The 21,708-nt window shown below is 50.6% G+C and overlaps 1 protein-coding gene across 1 annotated transcript in view; it reads right to left on the bottom strand.

The window, feature by feature from the left end:
- Positions 1 to 7,943: 7,943 nt before the first annotated feature.
- LOC124678439 (endonuclease 4-like) overlaps positions 7,944 to 21,708 on the bottom strand; it is a 30,836-nt gene continuing 17,071 nt past the window's right edge. The window contains exons 3-8 of the mRNA XM_047214330.1: positions 8,891 to 8,983; positions 8,670 to 8,809; positions 8,472 to 8,564; positions 8,305 to 8,369; positions 8,158 to 8,228; positions 7,944 to 8,068 (exon numbers count right to left, since the gene is read on the bottom strand). Coding sequence (XP_047070286.1) covers positions 7,944 to 8,068; positions 8,158 to 8,228; positions 8,305 to 8,369; positions 8,472 to 8,564; positions 8,670 to 8,809; positions 8,891 to 8,983 — 587 coding nt within the window. The remainder of the gene's footprint in view (positions 8,069 to 8,157; positions 8,229 to 8,304; positions 8,370 to 8,471; positions 8,565 to 8,669; positions 8,810 to 8,890; positions 8,984 to 21,708) is intronic.

The following is a 21,708-nucleotide window of genomic DNA, read 5'->3' on the forward strand; positions in this document are numbered from 1 at the left end:
AGCACGGACGAGATGAGTTCTACCGGCCACCCGCCGCCACCAACCGGCCACCCCGCGGTGCTACTGCTCGGACGAGATGGGGATTGATGATTGGGGGAGAGGAGACGAGAACAGTTTGACTTGGAAGAGACGAGATCGTACTCTGCTCGTGTCTCTCGTTAAGAATAATTCTTAATGTGACTGACTAAAGGGCCCTTATTTATCTGTATATTACGTACCAATATAAAAAGACCAGTCAGTCATCAGTAAGTTGCTAAACCAGTCATCCCCGCTTAATCGAATCGGTCGCTAAATATTATCACTCCGTTCCAAATTATAAGCCGTTTTAGCAAATTAAATTAGTTTGCTAAAACGGATTATAATATGAAACGGAGGTAAATGCAGCTCCCTAATCATCGCATACAGCACTGTCGGCCAACCACGCCGATGTCGATGCCTTGCGAGGAAGCGTCATTGCCCTTCGAGGAGACGCTGTGGCCCAGCCATGACCTCTTGGCCGCACACTGCGAGGAGAAGTCGCCACCCTACGAGGAGACCCGCCGCCTAGCCACACGCTGGTAGGAGACACCGGCTGCCGCCACCGCCCCTACCTCCGCTCTCTTGGACACGCCGCCACCCACACTGCCCCTACCTCCGACCAGCGTGGGAGGCAAGGAGACACCGCCCCAACCGTTCGTGTCGAAGGTTTTCTTCATTCTCAATTGCTGCCCCTACCAGTGGCGGAGGTTGGGCTGAAAGAATGGGGGGAGGGGGGGCAAATGGGCTAAAAAGGCCAGCACTAGTCTACTTTTTCTCAGATCTGAGGGAAGATAGACCTAAGGTATATAGCTTTCAATTGACGGCAAATACAATAAGACTTCCTGCAAACGGGTACATGTTAGTATGATTATTGTTATAGCATCTCTAACCATCCCATATAATCATTTATAGGAGTAAAATTTTGGCTTACTTTCCTAACCGATTCCTTAGGGCGTGTTTGGTAGCCTGGGTCTCATTTGGGGTTGAGTGGGGGAGGCCCTAAAACGTGTTGCACCTTGCAAACGGGCCACGTGCCAACTTTGACCAGTTGGTACTGTTGTGGATATACTTCATGCGTATGCCAACGACGTGGTCTAGATCCGGCAAGGCCGGGTGGCCCACAGATCGTGGTGGTGGCTTATGGTCCATTGGGCGGCCTAATATTGTTGATAGAAGATGGAGGAAGTCCAGCCTAGGAACAGGAGCCGAATCCCACCCGACCTACACCGGGAGTTGGATCCACGAAGGCCCATGAAGTGTCCAGATCCATGACGACAAATTAGATGTAGGTGGATCCTTGACGTGCACGGCCCATCAGGGTACTCCTGTAGGTACTCCTAATTATGCAAACGCAATGACAATTATGTCTAGGCATAGGAAGGGTGATCACCACAGCATGACAATGACAAGCATGTGAATGACATGCTTTGGCAATGAGTTCATAGCCGATGCGGCACTTCAAGTACAACGGGCAGCGTCGCGGCCGCCGCTGAAGAAGGTGCAACTGCCGAGGATTGCCCCGCTCGTGGCATAGTGTGCCACGGGAATGGGACGAACCCCGTCGGCACCTCCATCTCCCTTCTTGAGCCTGTTGCACCCGCCGCCATGAATGTTGCTCTAGTCGTCGGAAACCCTAGGTGGGGGTTTTCTGACCCCATCGTGGGATCCAATGGTCGAATCCTGGCGGCGGCCGGTCCGCGTCCCCATCATCCTCTCGGAGATGAGGACGACTGATTTAACACCGGCACGGGTGAATCGGCGCCACCGCATCACGGAGGCCACCGGCCTCGTACTCGCAGATGATCCGCGCGCGGTCAGAGACCCGCCGGGGTGAGCTTCGTCGCGGGAGCCATCGGCGGATCGGGCGAGTGAGGGGGAGGAGGAGGCGAGGAGGCATGGAAGGGCAGTTGATGGGGCGCGGTCCGGTGTCAGTGAGAGCGAGTGAGGGAGAGAGGGCGGTGGAGACCGGCGCACGCGAGTAATTGTCGCGTCTCCCGCGTTTCTCCACGCGTGCAACAGTTGCACAAGCGCGTGCACGTTTCCACGACAACAGGCCAACTCCATAGAAATGGCCTATTCGGCCATTCCTCCTCAACGTTGTTTTAAGAATCGTGCTATGCAACAACGCGGTGAAGCCGAGAAAGGGGAGGGCATGCTACCAAACCTGTCCCTATATTTAGACTCGACCGCGCGGCACTCCTTTATATTTACTCGACCGAGCGACGGATGAGTATAATTATTTTTTCTTTCTTCACCGCCCACTGATCACCTCCCCAACCACCTCTCCTACCTCGTCGGCGCCTCTCCGCAAACCCTAGCCCCCCTGGAAATGTGTTTCTTCTGCGCTCTTTCGCTGCCGTGCATAGGCTGATCTAGCACATCAATGAATCATGGGTTCGTGATTTGACGAAGTCAAACAACGTACAGGATAATGTTATTCATAACGCAGGTTCATCCATTTCTTTCTTGCCCAATTCCTTTCGACTAACTTCAAATGCGAAGAAACAAAATTCACTTTAAATATGAGAACCAATCTGTGGTTGGATGGTTAGAAGGGCGGTGGCACCCCAAGCCCGTCATAGTTCAAATCTCAGATTTGAGACTTTGGTGTCTCATAAAGACTGTTGGCGTCAGAAACCCACCGGCGGGCAGCGACTGGCCAACACGGTAGAGCCGGGAATGACTAGGGCTGCGGCTGGCCCCAGTCCCTCAGAGCGACGGCCCGCAAAGCCTCCCCGGTCGCGCGCCGATCGTCGGGTCGCAAGGGCGTGCCACCGACCTATACCTGGTCGGGAAGGTGTGGATGATGCCTCGCTTAGTTTCCTGCAGGGCACACACGTACACGTTAAATACGAGCCTCGATCGGCTCTCAGGTTGTCCTGTAAATCGGCTCAGGGAGCCGATTCACCCATGATTCGTCCAAGGTGGCCGAATATATGGTGGTCCCGCTTGATCAACATAAAGCGTATGAGATCCACGACGATCTAGGGTTTTCACCGCATAATCGGATCATCCTACTCACGATTGGGCCTCGCGCTCACGCACGGTAAACGTAAGCCGGCCCTAGACAAGGCCTAAAAACCAACACTAGGTTGATCCTCGGAACGTCCTGTCTAGGGGCAGCAAACTACACCCCGCATGCCGCTGGATCCTCCAACCCTTTGTAAGGCCTAACTATTGCGAGATATTAAACTAATCCTTGATGAATCAAGGATCGACCATAACGGATCAGATCTACTAAACACGGACCAAGCGGGGTGCCGCCCTGCACCCATGATGAGGCACAAGGACGGCTAGACGCGCAAGGGTTGCACTACGCGAGCATATGATGCTAAGAACGATGCTAACCCTAACGCGTCTATGATAACTACGTTGCTCGCCATCAAAAACGCTTCGATGACGAGCAACGCATGAACAACTAGGCAGAGCTTGTGCTGCCTAGATCGCGAGATGCGATCTAGGCGAGCATGATGCTTACCGGAGGAACCCTCGAGACGAAGGAGTTGGCGATGCGCCGAGATTGGTTTGTGTTGAACGTTGGTTGTTGTTTATTCCATAAACCCTAGATACATATTTATAGTCCAGGGGACTTTCTAATGCGGTCGTGCGCTAAACCGTGCACGGGTAAAACTCTAACTTCTAAACTAAGACGCGATCTAATATGTTACAGATACATGGGCGGTTTAGCCCAACTTGGTAAACAAGGCCGATTCACGTATTTCCTTCCATGTATAATCTTCACGTCCATCTTGATCGCGGCCCACCTCTGACTTGGCCAAATTCTGGTGATAACACATGCCCCCCTGGTTTTGGAAATGACATTTCCAAAATCATTATGCCTTTCCCGTCGGGTCACGTCATGGCAGAGCAGAACTGTCGCAGTATACTTCGTGATGACGTCTTGCCTCCTCGCCTTCTCTCGCATGACTTGACGGTTCCGGTACTCGCGCTCTCGAAAGCTGCTTGGGCATTAAATCACTTTGCCCCTTTTTATTTGGCCACCCTCATAATTCCTTTCTTCATCCCCTTGTCCCACGAGCAGCCATCGGCAAACCATTAGCCGCCATGGATTCTTCCTCTTCCACTGCCTCCTCTGGCCTGTCCCTCCATTCCTCCTCCTCCAGCGAGTTCGAGCAGGAGGTTGATCTGATGGCCATCTACGACGCCCGCGCCCCAGAATATTGGGACGCGCGGGACTGGGACTTCTCCAATGAGTCAGAAGAAGACGAACCCCTCACCGATGGGGAAGAGGACCTTCATTTCCTCCTTGACGGAGAGCTGGAAGCGACAAGTGACGACGACCTCTTCTCCTGGGAAGGGAGCTTCTCCTCCGATGAGGAGGAGGAGAAAGAGGAAGAAGACGAGGATGACCCCCTCGAGGGTTACCCCCCAGCGAAGCGCCCTCGCATGTGGTGGGACGACGACGACAGCGATGACGAAGAAGAGGATGAAGCCCCCGCAAAGGGCCTCGGGAGCAGCGACGAGGAGCCCGTCGGCAGCAGCCGCCGATGGGAACTCCGGGGATGAGGACGAAGGCAGTGACAGCTCGTAGATTAGGATCTATCAGTGTAGGTCTAGTAGTAGTGGCCCCTCCTTTGTTCTTCCTTTCTTAAGCAATCGGTTCCTTCCTTGTAAGAAATCTAGTCATTAATGGAAAATTCCCCAACTTGACTTCACTGATTCCCTTTTTTTTTATGCTAACTTAGCCGATTGTCAACTCAATCGTTTTTCTAAATGAACTGATTTCCACACATCGTTCCCCATCCTTTTGGCATCGGAATGATTGTGAGCTTGGTCAGTGCTCAACAAGCTTGTATCCGCGAAACCAGCCGATGACCATGTAATCGGCTTCTCCAACAGAGCATCCAGGAGGCCAGCTGCTCCCCGAGCCTCGACCCAGGTGAGAACCATGATGGGGGTCCGCAATTCAGACAAACAGTCACAGGTATGATCACGCCTGGAAGAGACATTGCGCGGGGCCAACCAGCCGATCATCCTTCTCCCACTGTCAGGTGCCCCCCGAGCCTTTGATCAAGGCGAGCATGAGAGCGTATCACGAGTATCGGGCTACTATCCGCTTCTCGCCCGCGGATGCAGCATCAACCGATTCTCGACCCAATCGGTCGTTTAACAACGAGAGGACCTTCAAAGAGTATTGCCCCCCGAGCTTCTTCAGCTTTCATCCATGTAGCAGAAAAAACTTCTATCCAAAGGGCCGATGCAGTCAACCTCCCCCTTGAACTAAGAAGCCCCCAGACGGGGTGGCTCTAACGGACTAAAAGTAGCCCTGGATGCCCATTTGCAACAGCTGTATTCCTTGAGTCGATGTCTGCGCATCGGCTGTGCTAAAATTTTTTTGAATTTTTATTTTTTTTTTAGGCCGATTTGTGTATCGGCCCCCATATTTGATAGTACTATCTCGTATCCTCATGTTTTATCCACCTAGGTGCCCCCCCGAGCCGATTCTGTCAAGAGAATTGATGGTATCGGCTCTTCAGCAGTCCTCGTTGGGTCGAACGTTGATCCCGTGCAAAATAGGTGGTGAGGATAATTTTGGCCGATTGCTGGAATCGGCCTCCACGTTGCTTGCTCGGTGAAGGTTTAGTAATATCCCTTCAACAGTTTCGGAGGGCCGATCGCAAGGATCAGCCTCGCCACGTTGCTTATTGACGTAGTCTTGCTACTCGTCCATGTTGGCGGATAAAACCAGCCCAATCTCTGACTTTAGCATGTTGGTGTGCTTGCTGTTATCCATGTCGGGTGCGCTGTGTAATCGTGGAGCACCACACCCCGCCGGACGAATGAACACCATGTTTGTGCCAGCCGATGTGTCATCATCGGCTCTCTTTTGCTTGGGGCGCCACTCTTTTCTTTGCGGTAGCCCCTCCTCATCCAGGGTCCTCTGGACTTTCGCAGCCCGATCAGGCCGCGCTTTCCTCAGCGTATGCAAGTACATCCTTTCAGCTTCCTCCAGACCGCGCAATCGCTGAACCCTGCGTTTTTGTGTATGGCTGAGACCGTCAGGGCACCACCTTGGACGGTGGCACCTGTCTTCTTCGTATTCCCCTTCGTCTTCTGAATCATCGAGATCTTCCAACGGAGGGGTCTCAGCCCGTCTGTTTTGTGGTGGGAGAGGCCCTAAGCGCTCGAACACAGATACGTTGGCTGTCTCCTTCTTCTTCCGGTTGCATTCTGGGCAGTTGCCGATTGTTGGTAATCGGCTCATTCCTGAATCCCAGCAGTGTATCGAAGAAGGGGCAATGCCAATGCCTCGTCCGTATCGTCCCGCTCCCTGCCATGGCGCTCCTGTCGCTCCTCGTCATGATTATACCGGTGATGTCTTTCGTCGTTTCCGGTCGGACGACCTCTTTCATCATTGTTGTTGTATCGCCGGCGTTGGTCATATCGACTAACATACTTGTTGAGGAGGTGATCAGAGAGGGGTCGTTGGTATCTTATGTTCTTCACTTCCCCCTCTGTGACGTAGCGCTTGCCATCTGTGACGTAGCGCGTCCCACCGAGCGTGCCAGAATGTGTTGGCGTCAGAAACCCACCGGCGGGCAGCGACTGGCCAACACGGTAGAGCCGGGAATGACTAGGGCTGCGGCTGGCCCCAGTCCCTCAGAGCGACGGCCCGCAAAGCCTCCCGGTCGCGCGCCGATGCTCGGGTCGCAAGGGCGTGCCACCCGACCTATACCTGGTCGGGAAGGTGTGGATGATGCCTCGCTTAGTTTCCTGCAGGGCACACACGTACACGTTAAATACGAGCCTCGATCGGCTCTCGAGTTGTCTCAGTAAATCGGCTCGTGGAGCCGATTCACCCATGATTCGTCCAAGGTGGCCGAATATATGGTGGTCCCGCTTGATCAACATAAAGCGTATGAGATCCACGACGATCTAGGGTTTTCACCGCATAATCGGATCATCCTACTCACGATTGGGCCTCGCGCTCACGCACGGTAAACGTAAGCCAGCCCTAGACAAGGCCTAAAAACCAACACTAGGTTGATCCTCGGAACGTCCCGTCTAGGGGCAGCAAACTACACCCTCGCATGCCGCTGGATCCTCCAACCCTTTGTAAGGCCTAACTATTGCGGATATTAAACTAATCCTTGATGAATCAAGGATCGACCATAACGGATCAGATCTACTAAACACGGACCAAGCGGGGTGCCGCCCTGCACCCATGATGAGGCACAAGGACGGCTAGACGCGCAAGGGTTGCACTACGCGAGCATATGATGCTAAGAACGATGCTAACCCTAACGCGTCTATGATAACTACGTTGCTCGCCATCAAAAACGCTTCGATACGAGCAACGCATGAACAACTAGGCAGCTTAGTGCTGCCTAGATCGCGAGATGCGATCTAGGCAGCATGATGCTTACCGGAGGAACCCTCGAGACGAAGGAGTTGGCGATGCGCCGAGATTGGTTTGTGTTGAACGTTGGTTGTTGTTTATTCCATAAACCCTAGATACATATTTATAGTCCAGGGACTTTCTAATGCGGTCGTGCGCTAAACCGTGCACGGGTAAAACTCTAACTTCTAAACTAAGACGCGATCTAATATGTTACAGATACATGGGCGGTTTAGCCCAACTTGGTAAACAAGGCCGATTCACGTATTTCCTTCCATGTATAATCTTCACGTCCATCTTGATCGCGGCCCACCTCTGACTTGGCCAAATTCTGGTGATAACAAAGACAGAATATTCTTCAGCGGGAGGCGACGTTCCCGTCGACAGCGAGGCGTATGTGGTGACTTCGTCAATCTCAAGACCTGCCGGATCAGTTCTCAACGCAGTCTCTTGGAGGTGCTCATATGAGTAGGGTGTGAGTGTGTGCGTTCATAGGGGTGAGTATCTGCGCGTATATATGAGCGTCTTTAATTGTACTGTGTTTCGCAAAAAAAAAAAAAACACTTCAAATGCTCTGCAGCGCGCTGCTATTGTTCCCGCTGAAGATCCGGTTGAGGATGGCCGCCAGCCTCACACCTCCCTGCGCAATCCTCTTCTGAACAACCGGCAGCGCCTTGAAGAAATACTCATCTGCAGTTCCATTTTGAAACGGATGTCGTCACACTTTTCCCGAAGGGCAGAACCATAAATTGGTCATCTCTCGGCACCAAGGTGCTTACCTTCCAAGTTGGAGCCTTGCTCAGTACCCACGTACGCCGGGCACGACAGCTCCGCGCTCTCCTCGGCGAACCTGCATTCACTCCCAGCCGTCAGTCTTTCAAGATTCAGTTTCAACTGCAGTTTGCATTGTATCGTGATAAACTTACTTGTCAGCACAACTGGAACTGGTTGCTCGACTTGGGCACGCCTCCCACTTGTTCTTTTCAACCACCTGCAGTCCTGCACGAGAAAAACAACTCAGTAAAAAGATCTAAGGCTAGACCTGACGCCTAAACTGATATGCATGCAGTTGGGGGCATGCAGAAGTACTTACAGTAAGGTTGCGCTTGATGGCGCCGATCATGGTGCTCAGGTCATCCTTGTAGAACCTGTTCATGGCCGTTCCGATGACCTTCTCATCCCACACCTGAAACCCATCCATGATCCATCCATGTTAGCAAGGGGGGCATGAACTAAGATGAATGGATCCAAGCCATTGATTCTGCTACGATGAATTGTAAGTGCTAGGAACCTTGTGGAGGTTGGTCTTGTTCGTATACCAGCTGACGACGACGGTATTGCCGCCGAGGTCGGCGATGCGGCCGCAGTGCATGGGCTGGTGGACGTCGCCCACGAAGTGCGCCAGGAACATCAGGCTCTCCGTCCGGTTATCTGATTGATATCAAAGATGCACGGGGTTCTCTTGCAGGTACGGAGAAAGACAACTAGTGAATGGTGAATGGGTGAGCTTACATGGACACGAGGAGTCTTGCAACGCGGCGGTGTAGTTGTTGATGGCTCCGACTACGCACATGTCCTTCTCTCCGTTCGTGCCGTGGCAATCCCCTGTACAGAAAACGGTATCACCACAGTTTAGTAGTAGCACAATTTTGTAGATTTCAATGGCACACCCAACTCAAATTGGCTAAAACTCATAGCGCACGCAAAGCAAATCTGACACGATGTATGCTTTTATTGGCCACTAAGCTAATCGTCAGCTAGCTATGAATTAGCAATTTGGAGAGTGACAAATTCTCAGTTGACTCTAATTCTGAGGTGATCTCCGTGTTGTAACTTATGACTAGTATGAATCACAAAACAATCCTAGTGAAGACAGATAGTTTGGAGCTGGTACAGATGGCGACATGCAAGGATAGAGATGGTTCTTGTGTGGGTCATTTAGTTAGAGATCTTCGTCTACTCTTGGCGTTAGAGCGTGTTATTTCCATTAGCAAGATTCATAGAAAAGAAAATAACGCAAGTCATCAGTTAGCTAGAGTTGGGATGGTAGAGAATAGAACTCAAGTTTGGTTAGGTCCGGCTCCGGAAGTTATTTTGGACCGAATTATTCGCGATTGTAATGTCACTCACATTTAATTAATACAATCTCGTTCCCCTAAAAAAAACAATTAAACGGACATGGATATTTCAGTTGCAACACCATATAAGATATCTCACTTGCAAGTCACAAACTAATAGTTTAGAAATCGACTGAGAATTAAGCTAATCAATTCCCAGCTGAGAATTAGCAAACCGACTTATATACATTGAATTGGCTGTCACTACAGGAATGGCTCGCTGCGCCGACGGCCGTGGCGTACGCCGACGGCCAAATGTCGGGGCCGTCGGCGTACGTCCGGTCCATGGCAGCGGCCCATCTAGACCCTCGGCGTAGACATACCCTCGGCGTAGAGACGGATACGCCGACGGCCACCCTCGGCGTACCGAAGGCCGTCGGCGTAGCACTAGCATGTGCTCCGGTCCCGCTCCGGCCGTGACGGCCCGGTCACGGCGTCAGCCGAGGCGCCGAGGGCCACCCTCGGCATAGGGCATCACCCACCTATGCCGACGGCCACCCTCGGCATACACTTTTTTTTCTTTTTTTCTTCTCGGTCATTAACTTTATATTATGTTTGTTTTATTTATGTACTAGTATGAATTATGTAAAAATAGTTACTTTTAAAAAAAAAATGGTAGATGGCTTATGTAGATCCCACGAGTGACGCTCTTCGTAGACGGGTCGACGGGATCCGATGAGGCCCAACATCTCGCTATCGATGTACATATGTCCTAAAACAAAGAAAAAAAGTCCATTGCTAACCCTAACTCTAACCCTAACCCTAACCCTAGGGGTAGATTTGCGGGGTCCCCGCCCCCTAGGGTTTCCCTAGATACAAACCACCGGAGCGTCCGAATCGCTGGAAACTCCTGCTACGGCTCATCCGGGGCCTATTTCATTCCAAACCTATGGTTTCCATGTGCATATGTCCTAAACAAAGCAAAGAAATTAAAAAAATCCATTGGTGAACCCTCGCACGAAAAAAGCTATAGGGGTAGATCCGCAAGGTCCCCGGCCTAGGGTTTCCCAAGATACGGATCACCGGAGCGTCGGAATCGCTTAAAAACTTGCATTTGTCCCTAACATATGTGTACAAGTGTGATGTAAGGTTTGTCTAACCTTGCATGTACCCGGCGTTGACGATTTCCGCATACATGGGCCCACACTTGGTAAAATCCAGGATTTGTATGTGGAAACTCCTGCTACGGCTCATCCGGGGCCTATTTCATTCCAAACCTATGGTTTCCATGTGCATATGTCCTAAACAAAGCAAAGCAAATAAAAAAATCCATTGGTAAACCCTCGCACGGAGAAAGCTATAGGGGTAGATCCGCAGGGTCCCCGCCCTAGGGTTTCCCAAGATACGAATCACCGGAGCGTCGGAATCGCTTGAAAACTTGCATTTGTCCCTAACATATGTGTACAAGTGTGATGTAAGGTTTGTCTAACCTTGCATGTACCCGGCGTTGACGATTTCCGCATACATGGGCCCACACTTGGTAAAATCCAGGATTTGTATGTGGAAACTCCTGCTACGGCTCATCCGGGGCCTATTTCATTCCAAACATATGGTTTCCATGTGCATATGTCCTAAACAAAGCAAAGCAAATAAAAACAAACATTGGTAAACCCTCGCACGGAGAAAGCTATAGGGGTAGATCTGCAGGGTCCCCGCCCTAGGGTTTCCCAAGATACAGATCACCGGAGCGTCGGAATCGCTTGAAAACTTGCATTTGTCCCTAACATATGTGTACAAGTGTGATGTAAGGTTTGTCTAACCTTGCATGTACCAGGCGTTGACGATTTCCGCATACATGGGCTAGCACTTGGTGAAATGCAAGATCTGTATGTGGAAACTCCCGTCACGGCTCAAACAGAGCCTATTTTATGGTAAAGTATGCCCAACCTATGGTTTCCATGTACATATGTCCTAAACAAACCAAAGCAAGTAAGAAAGTCCATTGGTAAACCCTCACACGGAGAAAGCTATAGGGGTAGATCTGCGGGGTCCCCGCCCTAGGGTTTTTCAAGATACAGACCATCGGATCGTCAGAATCGCTGGAAAACTTGCATCTGCCCCTAACATATATGTACAAGTGTGATGTAAGGTTTGGCTAACCTTGGATGTACCCGTTGTTGACGATTTCCGCATACATGGGCTAACACTTGGTAAAATCCAGGATCTGTATGTGGAAACTCCCGCCACGGCTCAAATGGAAACTGACCGGATTTGAACTGGGGCGACACTTTCCTTCGCTCAATAAATGGAGGGAAAAATGTTTTTAGGTCTAGGACGCGTCATTTTATGTGCTAAATGTTTTCCGTTTCGCGCGTTGGCGGACGGGTGCACGCGCGCGCCCGTACGGCCATACCGCATGTCCCGGCGGCCCCGTTTTGCGCAGTTGGCAAAGCAAACGGAGCCAAAAATCGAGCGGAGCCGCGTGGCGTCATTTTATGTGTCCTAGTAACCACCGCAAAAGACGGAACTGGGATACGGCAATTATCTTGGAAAACCCTTCACGAACAGGGCTATCTCGTCCGGAGTTCTATGGCTTTTAGGGGAAATGAGTAGGAAACGGCCCGTTTCACCACATAGTTTGTCGGAACGAGGCCATATTTGGCACGTGCGTGGGCCTTAGGATGGGAAGCAAGGCCCCGGTCGCGGATTTCCAATCCGAACCACGGGCGAGGGTTTTTCCATTTTCGGGTGCCGGAAGGGCTTTTTTTGTGAAGCAGCTACATGGTGCGCATTTCGGTATCGCGCGGGACCTCCGCGCAGCGGTAGGATACCTCCTACGCACCACCTATCACATGCCATATGCGCGCGGAAGCCATCCGGGAATCCCACCCGCTTCTGCGGTGCCCCGCCGAATCCGCCGGAAACCGACCGGATTTGAACCGGGGCGACACTTTCCTTCGCTCAATAAATGGAGGGAAAAATGTTTTTAGGTCTAGGACGCGTCATTTTATGTGCTAAATGTTTTCCGTTTCGCGCGTTGGCGGACGGGTGCACGCGCGCGCCCGGTACGGCCATACCGCATGTCCCGGCGGCCCCGTTTTGCGCAGCTTGGCAAAGCAAACGGAGCCAAAAAATCGAGCGGAGCCGCGTGGCGTCATTTTATGTGTCCTAGTAACCACTGCAAAAGACGGAACTGGGATACGGCAATTATCTTGGAAAACCCTTCACGAACAGGGCTATCTCGTCCGGAGTTCTATGGCTTTTAGGGGAAATGAGTAGGAAACGGCCCGTTTCACCACATAGTTTGTCGGAACGAGGCCATATTTGGCACGTGCGTGGGCCTTAGGATGGGAAGCAAGGCCCCGGTCGCGGATTTCCAATCCGAACCACGGGCGACGGTTTTTCCATTTTCGGGGTGCCTGAAGGGCTTTTTTTTGTGAAGCAGACTACATGGTGCGCATTTCAGTATCGCGCGGGACCTCCGCGCGGCGGTAGGATACCTCCTACGCACCACCTATCACATGCCATATGCGCGCGGAAGCCATCTGGGAATCCCACCCGCTTCCTGCGGTGCCCCGCCGAATCCGCTGGAAACTGTCCGGATTTGAACTGGGGCGACACTTTCCTTCGCTCAATAAATGGAGGGAAAAATGTTTTTAGGTCTAGGACGCGTCATTTTATGTGCTAAATGTTTTCCGTTTCGCGCGTTGGCGGACGGGTGCACGCGCGCGCCCGGTACGGCCATACCGCATGTCCCGCGGCCCCGTTTTGCGCAGTTGGCAAAGCAAACGGAGCCAAAAAATCGAGCTGAGCCGCGTGGCGTCATTTTATGTGTCCTGGTAACCACTGCAAAAGACGGAACTGGGATACGTCAATTATCTTGGAGAACCCTTCACGAACAGGGCTATCTCGTCCGGAGTTCTATGGCTTTTAGGGGAAATGAGTAGGAAACGGCCCGTTTCAGCACATAGTTTGTCGGAACGAGGCCATATTTGGCACGTGCGTGGGCCTTAGGATGGGAAGCAAGGCCCCGGTCGCGGATTTCCAATCCGAACCACGGGCGACGGTTTTTCCATTTTCGGGGTGCCGGAAGGGCTTTTTTTTTGAAGCAGCCTACATGGTGCGCATTTCAGTATCGCGCGGGACCTCCGCGCGGCGGTAGGATACCTCCTACGCACCACCTATCACATGCCATATGCGCGCGGAAGCCATCCGGGAATCCCACCCGCTCCCGCGGTGCCCCGCCGAATCCGCCGGAAACCGTCCGGATTTGAACCGGGGCGACACTTTCCTTCGCTCAATAAATGGAGGGAAAAATGTTTTTAGGTCTAGGACGCGTCATTTTATGTGCTAAATGTTTTCCGTTTCGCGCGTTGGCGGACGGGTGCACGCGCGCGCCCGGTACGGCCATACCGCATGTCCCGGCGGCCCCGTTTTGCGCAGTTGGCAAAGCAAACGGAGCCAAAAATCGAGCGGAGCCGCGTGGCGTCATTTTATGTGTCCTAGTAACCACTGCAAAAGACGGAACTGGGATACGGCAATTATCTTGGAAAACCCTTCACGAACAGGGCTATCTCGTCCGGAGTTCTAACACTGTGTCCGTGTCCTAGCAAACAAACCCGTACGTACGTACAGCTAGATGCAAGCTGCGGTATTTGCGTGGCGGGCGGCGTCTGAAACCGGCGTGACGGTGGCGCGCGCGGGCGGCGAGGTGTGTGTGAACCAGCTGCCGGCGCGTCCGTTCGATCGCGCCGCTCCGGGCATGCATGCCCTTGGTCATGTGCCCGCGCGCGCACTGGCCCTGTGCTGTGCGTGCACATGCATGCCGATTTGGATCGCTGTGGCGTGGCGGCACGGTACGGCGGCCTCGCGGCCGGCGAGGTGCGGTGCGGTGCCGGCGCATTTAAGGCGGCAGCGACAGGCAGCGAGCGAGAAGGGTGGTGGTTTGGTGCACCTGCTTTTTGTCCCGGCCAAGCCGGGGACGGGGACTGCGACGCCGGTCGGTCCCTGGTCGGGGTCCAACCCACCACTGCCCCAACGTCAGTCACTCTACCTTTTTTCACTTGCACTGTCTCCACTGTTCAAAACCACCGCGTGCCGTACGACGGAGCGCTCCGTCATGGGTGTACCACCTAGACGTACTACGTGATGTTCGTTACATTTGGGTTCACATTGTGTTTCTTACGTCTGGTTAACCAAAGCATGGTCGAGCGGCCAGGTGTATCGTCTGATTGGAACCTCAAATGTAGTTTAATTAGTCCGGCAAGATTCGCATTTCACTAAACTAATCACTTCAATCGGCCACATTCGTACTAACTCAGAATAGCATGCCCGCCCCAACACCTGGTCGAGGTAACCCTTCAAGAATAAAAAATTTTAAAAAATACATGTGCCGAGGGGGGCCCTCGGCGTATCCAAGAATAAAAAATTTAAAAAAAATACATGTGCCGAGGGGGGCCCTCGGCGTATCCAAACCCTAGCGGGAAGCCCAGGGTCCACCTCAACGGCTAAGCCGACGGTGGCCCTCGGCGTAGGGCACGAGCTGTGCCCGAAAAACACCTGGTCGGCACGCGTTTTCGGCCAAGTCCCCGCCCCCGCCCGTGCTCGCGTTTTTCTTTCCAAATCGTCCCGCCGCCGCCTCCTACCCGCCGCCGCCGCAGCCTCCTACCCGCCGCCGCCGCCTACTCAACTGAGCCCCGCGCCGCCGGCCCCGCTCCTCCTCTCGCCCGCCACCTCCACGGCCGGCCTCGCCCTCCCCACCGCAGGTCGCCTGACCCGCCGCCGCCCCCGCTCCTCCTCGCCCCGGCCTCCTCCTCCTTGCCCCGGCCTCCTCCTCGACGCCCCCGCTCCTCCTCGCCCCGGCCTCCTCCTCCTCGCCCCGGCCTCCTCCTCGAAGCCGGCGAGACGGTGCTGCGGACGCAACCTCCTCACTGTGAGCTACTCTCTTTCCCTTCTCTTCCTCACTGTGACACGGAAATTTATTCTCAAACATACCACTTTACTAAACATCAATGCTTAGATTGGTTACATATCAACGAATTATACATATATAATATTACTACAAGAAAAAGAAGCTATACCAAAAGATGCTACCTAAGGAGCTAGACTAGAGATGTTCAGGCCAGGCATACATACTTGATACTACAAGTCAACTTTCCGATCTTTTTTGCCACTAAAATCTGCAATGACATCTGCATAGTTGTATGTCTCCAAAATATCACCCTCTATGTTGACTAATAGATTATTGGCAAGATAATCATCCTCCATCTTATTGTGTAACCTCATTTTAATGATTTTCATACTAGAAAATGCAGAGAACAGTCGAGTTATTGCTAACCAGGGATTTAGGAAAAAAAAAGTACCAGTACAGACAAATTGGGGAAGATCATTGGCTTGATTCAGCAGCTGGTCGCGGCGTCGGCCGTTGGACCTCCGGCCAGCACTGCCTCGAAGCAGTGCCTTGCGCGTGCGTGACTGCATGCTGCAGTGATGGGCGGCGGTCCGGCGCTGCTAGGGGCGGCGCCGTTGCTACTGTTGTGCCGCCCTGCTCCGCCTCCGCCTACTTCCCCTGGTTTCCCTTCTCAATTCACAAACCTAGCTCAGCCATGCTTCTATTGGTGCTGTTATTGGTCGAGCGAGATTGGGTTTCGTGAGTCAACGAGGCAGAGAGGTGGAGGTTCTGCCGTTCTGGTCATTTGGTGGGCTGCAGTTGGGCTGGACATGTTATGCATACTACCTGATTTTTTTCGGCCCAAAACCTGGGCGGGCCACGGCCCGGTTCGGCCCCTACATAGCTCCGCCAGTGGCCTAGTTACTGCCTTTCATTAATTCAGATGGTGATGTTGCTCCAATGCTAATTGGTTACTTGGTTACTTGATCCTATATTGCTGTTGTATGGATGTGCAGGTGGTTTAATTTAGGTAGGTTGTGTTGGTCGTCCCGCTTGGCAGTGAACAGTACAAAATCGGTCATCATAATGAAACAGTGGCTATGTAGCTGGATGTTGATGTGCGCACTAATTAGGACATTTGGAAAGAAATAGAAATGTGTAGTTGAAATTGAAATGCTATATATGTTTAATAATGGAAATAGAAATGCAAATGTGAATTTCTTCTAATAATATGGATTTGTAATAGGCCATGCCGTGACCGCCTCGTCGTGAGCACCCCGGCGTGACGATCCCGGATCTTGACGCGCTTCTCGACGGTCACCGACATCGACACTCGGTTGTTCGACTACTTCCTCTACAGCCGAGGGTGAGCAAAATTTCCAACTTCTTCTCCGCATTTTATTTATGTCACTAGATTCATTTTCCAAGTCAAGTTGCGTAACCTAGGTGTCACTTCCCGTCCTCAAGCGTTACGCGGATAAATATGCATTAGTGGTCGGCATATTTTCAACCGTAACGCTTGCGGCATTTACGGGACAGTCGGCGGATCCGTAGTTGGGTACGTTCTCCATGCTCTGCTCCGGTCCGAGTCAGGATTTCGGCAGCGCTCACCGTTGTTCTCCGGATGCACATCCTCTTGTCTTTTTGGCGAGACGTGTATCGGGAGAGCAGCGGGAGGTGCTCGCCGAAATTTTGACTCGGACCGGGTAGAGCATGGAGAACGTACTCAATCTACGGATCCGGCGGCTGCTAGGAGCCCACCTAGTAGAGATGTAGGTTGATGCATTCGTTTTGCCTCGTTAAAAAAAATAAAATATGATGCATTTTCCTATTTGATATAAATGCTATGCTTGTCGTTTGGCTTCCAATAGAGCAGAGGATGGCTGATAATGGATGGATGTACACCGGCCGTGTTAGTGCGACTAATAAAACAGATGAGTGGATAAGGAAGACTTGGCATTTAGTGAAGGAGTTGGCGCGTGGTACAAAACGAAGGTTCAGCCACTTTGCCCGTGCAATCGTTGCTTGAAGCATCACCGTCGTGGAAAGGATGACATGTTTAAACACCTTCGCAATATGGGTATATGCCTCGTTACGTCACGCAGATCGACTTTGATGAGCACGAACGTGACAGAGGTGAGGTGATGCGGCAGCGGCTCAATGGCAATGAGTACGATGGGGTTAGAGACTTTCTAGATGATCTTATCGATGCCCACATGCCAGAGTCGCCACCTTCACGGGAGGAACCGCCAGAACCGGAGGAACCTCCAGAACCGGAGGAACCAGAGCCAGCCGCGAAGGCCTTCTATGATATGATAGCCGCTGCTAAGACGCCTCTGTACGATGGCGCCGAGATTTCTCAGCTCGATGCCATTGATACGTCCAATTTGCATCACTATTTTATATCATAATTTGCTGTTATTCATTGATATATTTCATATTGGGACACAATACTTATGTTATTTCATCTATTTTGCATGTTTCATCATTATTGGAGGATCAAGCACCGGAGCCGGGATTCTGCCGGAAAAAGCGCCGTCGAACGCAATATTTCGGAAGATCAATCGTGGAAGGGAATTTCACGAAAATTCCTATTTTTCCAGATGACGGAAGGAGCCAGAAGGGGAAGAAGAGAGGGGCCACTGTGGGCCCAGACCATAGGGCGGCGCGGCCCATGGCCTGGCCGCGCCACCCTATGCTCTGGGGGCCCCACAGCCCCTTTCGCCTCCTTTTCTTCGCGTACTCCTTCGTCCCGAAAACCTAAGCCAGATAGAGGACCTCACGGAGGGTTACAGCCGCCTCTGCGGGGCGGAGAACACTAGAGAGAAAAGAGCTCTCCGGCGGGCAGGAATCCGCTGGGGAAATTCCCTCCCGGAGGGGGAAATCGACGCCATCGCCATCGTCATCGAGTGGGACATCATCTCCATCATCATCATCATCGTCTCCACCATCTACACCGCCATCACCACCGCTGCACCTCGTCATCGCTGTAGCAATTCGGGTTAAATCTTGATTGTTTGATAGGGGAAACTGATGTCTACGTTCCCCCTCCTTTCCTGTAGACAGTGTTGGGCCTCCAAGTGCAGAGGTTTGTAGAACAGCAGCAAGTTTTCCCTTAAGTGGATCACCCAAGGTTTATCGAACTCAGGGAGGAAGAGGTCAAAGATATCCCTCTCATGCAACCCCGCAACCACAAAGCAAGAAGTCTCTTGTGTCCCCAACACACCTAATAGGTGCACTAGTTCGGCGAAGAGATAGTGAAATACAGGTGGTATAAATATATATGAGCAAGTAGCAACGGTGCCGTGAAAATAGCTTGTCTGGCGTGTAGTTGATGGTGGTAGTATTGCGAGCAGTAGTAACACAAGTAAAACAAGAAACAAGCAGTAGTAACTCAGCAGTATTTAGGAACAAGGCCTAGGGATTACACTTTCACTAGTGGACACTCTCAACATTGATCACATAACAGTAATAGATAAATGCATACTCTACACTTTTGTTGGATGATGAACACATTGCGTAGGATTACACGAACCCTCAATGCCGGAGTTAACAAGCTCCACAATAATGCTCATGTTTAAGTAACCTTAAGTGTAAGATAGATCAAAACGACTAAACCAAGTACTAGCATAGCATGCACACTCGTCACCTTCATGCATATGTAGGAGGAATAGATCACATCAATATTATCATAGCAATAGTTAACTTCGCAATCTACAAGAGATCATGATCATAGCATAAACCAAGTACTAACACGGTGCACGCACTGTCACCTTTGCACACATGCAGGAGGAATAAAACTACTTTAATAACACATCACTAGAGTAGCACATAGATAAATTGTGATACGATGCACATTGCAATCATAAAGAGATATAAATAAGCACTTCACTACGCTCTTCAACAGTGAATAAGTACTTCGTGAAATATAGCCTAAGAGACCCACACGGTGCACACACTCGTCACCTTTACACACGTGGGACAAGGAGTCTCCGGAGATCACATAAGTAAAACCCACTTGACTAGCATAATGACATCTAGATTACAAGCATCATCATATGAATCTCAATCATGTAAGGCAGCTCATGAGATTATTGTATTGAACTACATAGGAGAGAGATGAACCACATAGCTACCGGTACAGCCCCGAGCCTCGATGGAGAACTACTCCCTCTTCATGGGAGCGAGCAGCGGTGATGAAGATGGCGGTGGAGATGGCAGCGGTGTCGATGGAGAAGCCTTCCGGGGGCACTTCCCCGCTCCGGCAGGGTGCCGGAACAGAGACTCCTGTCCCCCAGATCTTGGCTTCGCGATGGCGGCGGCTCTGGAAGGTTTCGCGTATCGTGGCTTTCTCCGTAAGGGTTTTCGATGCAGGGGCTTTAAATAGGCGAAGAGGCGGCGCAGGAGGGTCAACGAGGCGACGAGACCATAGGGTGGCGCGGCCAGGGCCTGGGCCGCGCCACCATGTCATCTGGGGCCCACAGGGCCCCCCTCTGGCGGCTCTCGGGTGTTCTGGATGCTTCCGGGCAAAATAGGAACCTGGGCGTTGATTTCGTCCAATTCCGAGAATATTTCGTTACTAGGATTTCGAAACCAAAAACAGCAGTAAAATGTGAACCGGCACTTCGGCATCTTGTTAATAGGTTAGTTCCGTAAAATGCATAAATATGACATATAATGTGCATAAAACATGTAGGTATCATCAATAAAGTAGCATGGAACATAAGAAATTATCGATACGTTGGAGACGTATCGCATCCCCAAGCTTAGTTCTCGCTCGTCCCGAGCGAGTAAAACGATAACAAAGATAATTTCTTAAGTGACATGCCATCATAACCTTGATCATATTGTAAACATATGTAATGAATGCAGCGATCAAAACAATGGTAATGACATGAGTAAACAACTGAATCATAAAGCAAAGACTTTTCATGAATAGTACTTCAAGACAAGCATCAATAAGTCTTGCATAAGAGTTAACTCATAAAGCAATAATTCAAAGTAAAGGCATTGAAGCAACATAATGGAAGATTAAGTTTCAGCGGTTGCTTTCAATTTGTAACATGTATATCTCATGGATAATTGTCAACATAAAGTAATATAACAAGTGCAATATGCAAGTATGTAGGAATCAATGCACAGTTCACACAAGTGTTTGCTTCTTAAGGTGGAGGGAGATAGGTAAACTGACTCAACAATAAAAGTAAAAGATTGGTCCTTCAAAGAGGAAAGCATCGATTGCTATATTTGTGCTAGAGCTTTTATTTTGAAAACATGAAACAATTTTGTCAACGGTAGTAATAAAGCATATGAGTTATGTAAATTATATCTTACAAGTTGCAAGCCTCATGCATAGTATACTAATAGTGCCCGCACCTCGTCCTACTTAACTTGGACTACCGGATCTTCGCATGCCATGTTTCAACCAAGTGTCACAAAGGGGTACCTCCATGCCGCCTGTACAAAGGTCTAAGGAGAAAGCTCGCATTTTGGATTTCTCGCTTTTGATTATTCTCAACTTAGACATCCATACTGGGACAACATGGACAACAGATAATGGACTCCTCTTAAATGCATAAGCATGTAACAAAGTTATTATTCTCATATGAGATTGAGGATATATGTCCAAAACTGAAACTTCAACCATGGTTCATGGCTTTAGTTAGCGGCCCAATGTTCTTCTCTAACAATTTTGCATGCTCCAACCACTAAAATGATAGACCTTCAGTACAAGACGGACATGCATAGCAACTCACATGATATTCAACAATAGTTGATGGCGTTCCTCGTAAGCATGGTTATCGCACAACAAGCAACTTAATAAAATATAAAGTGCATAAGTACATATTCAATACTACGATAGTTTTTAAGGCTATTTTGTCCCATGAGCTATATATTACAAAGGTAAATGATGGAATTTTAAAGGTAGCACTCAAGCAATTTACTTTGGAATGGCGGAGAAATACCATGTAGTAGGTAGGTATGGTGGACACAAATGGCATAGTAGTTGGCTCAAGGATTTTGGATGCATGAGAAGTATTCCCTCTCGATACAAGGTTTAGGCTAGCAAGGTTTATTTGAAGCAAACTCAAGGATGAACAAGTGCAGCAAAACTCACATAAAAGACACATTGTAAACATTATAAGACTCTACACCGTCTTCCTTGTTGTTCAACCCAATACTAGAAATTATCTAGACCTTAGAGAGACCAATTATGCAAACCAAATTTTAGCACGCTCTATGTATTTCTTCATTAATAGGTGCAAAGTATATGATGCAAGAGCTTAAACATGAGCACAACGATTGCCAAGTATCACATTATCCAAGACATTTTACCAATTACTACATGTAGCATTTTCCAATTCCAACCATATAACAATTTA

This window comes from Lolium rigidum, chromosome 7, assembly GCF_022539505.1.
Source record: "Lolium rigidum isolate FL_2022 chromosome 7, APGP_CSIRO_Lrig_0.1, whole genome shotgun sequence".
NCBI classification, from domain to species: Eukaryota; Viridiplantae; Streptophyta; class Magnoliopsida; order Poales; family Poaceae; genus Lolium; species Lolium rigidum.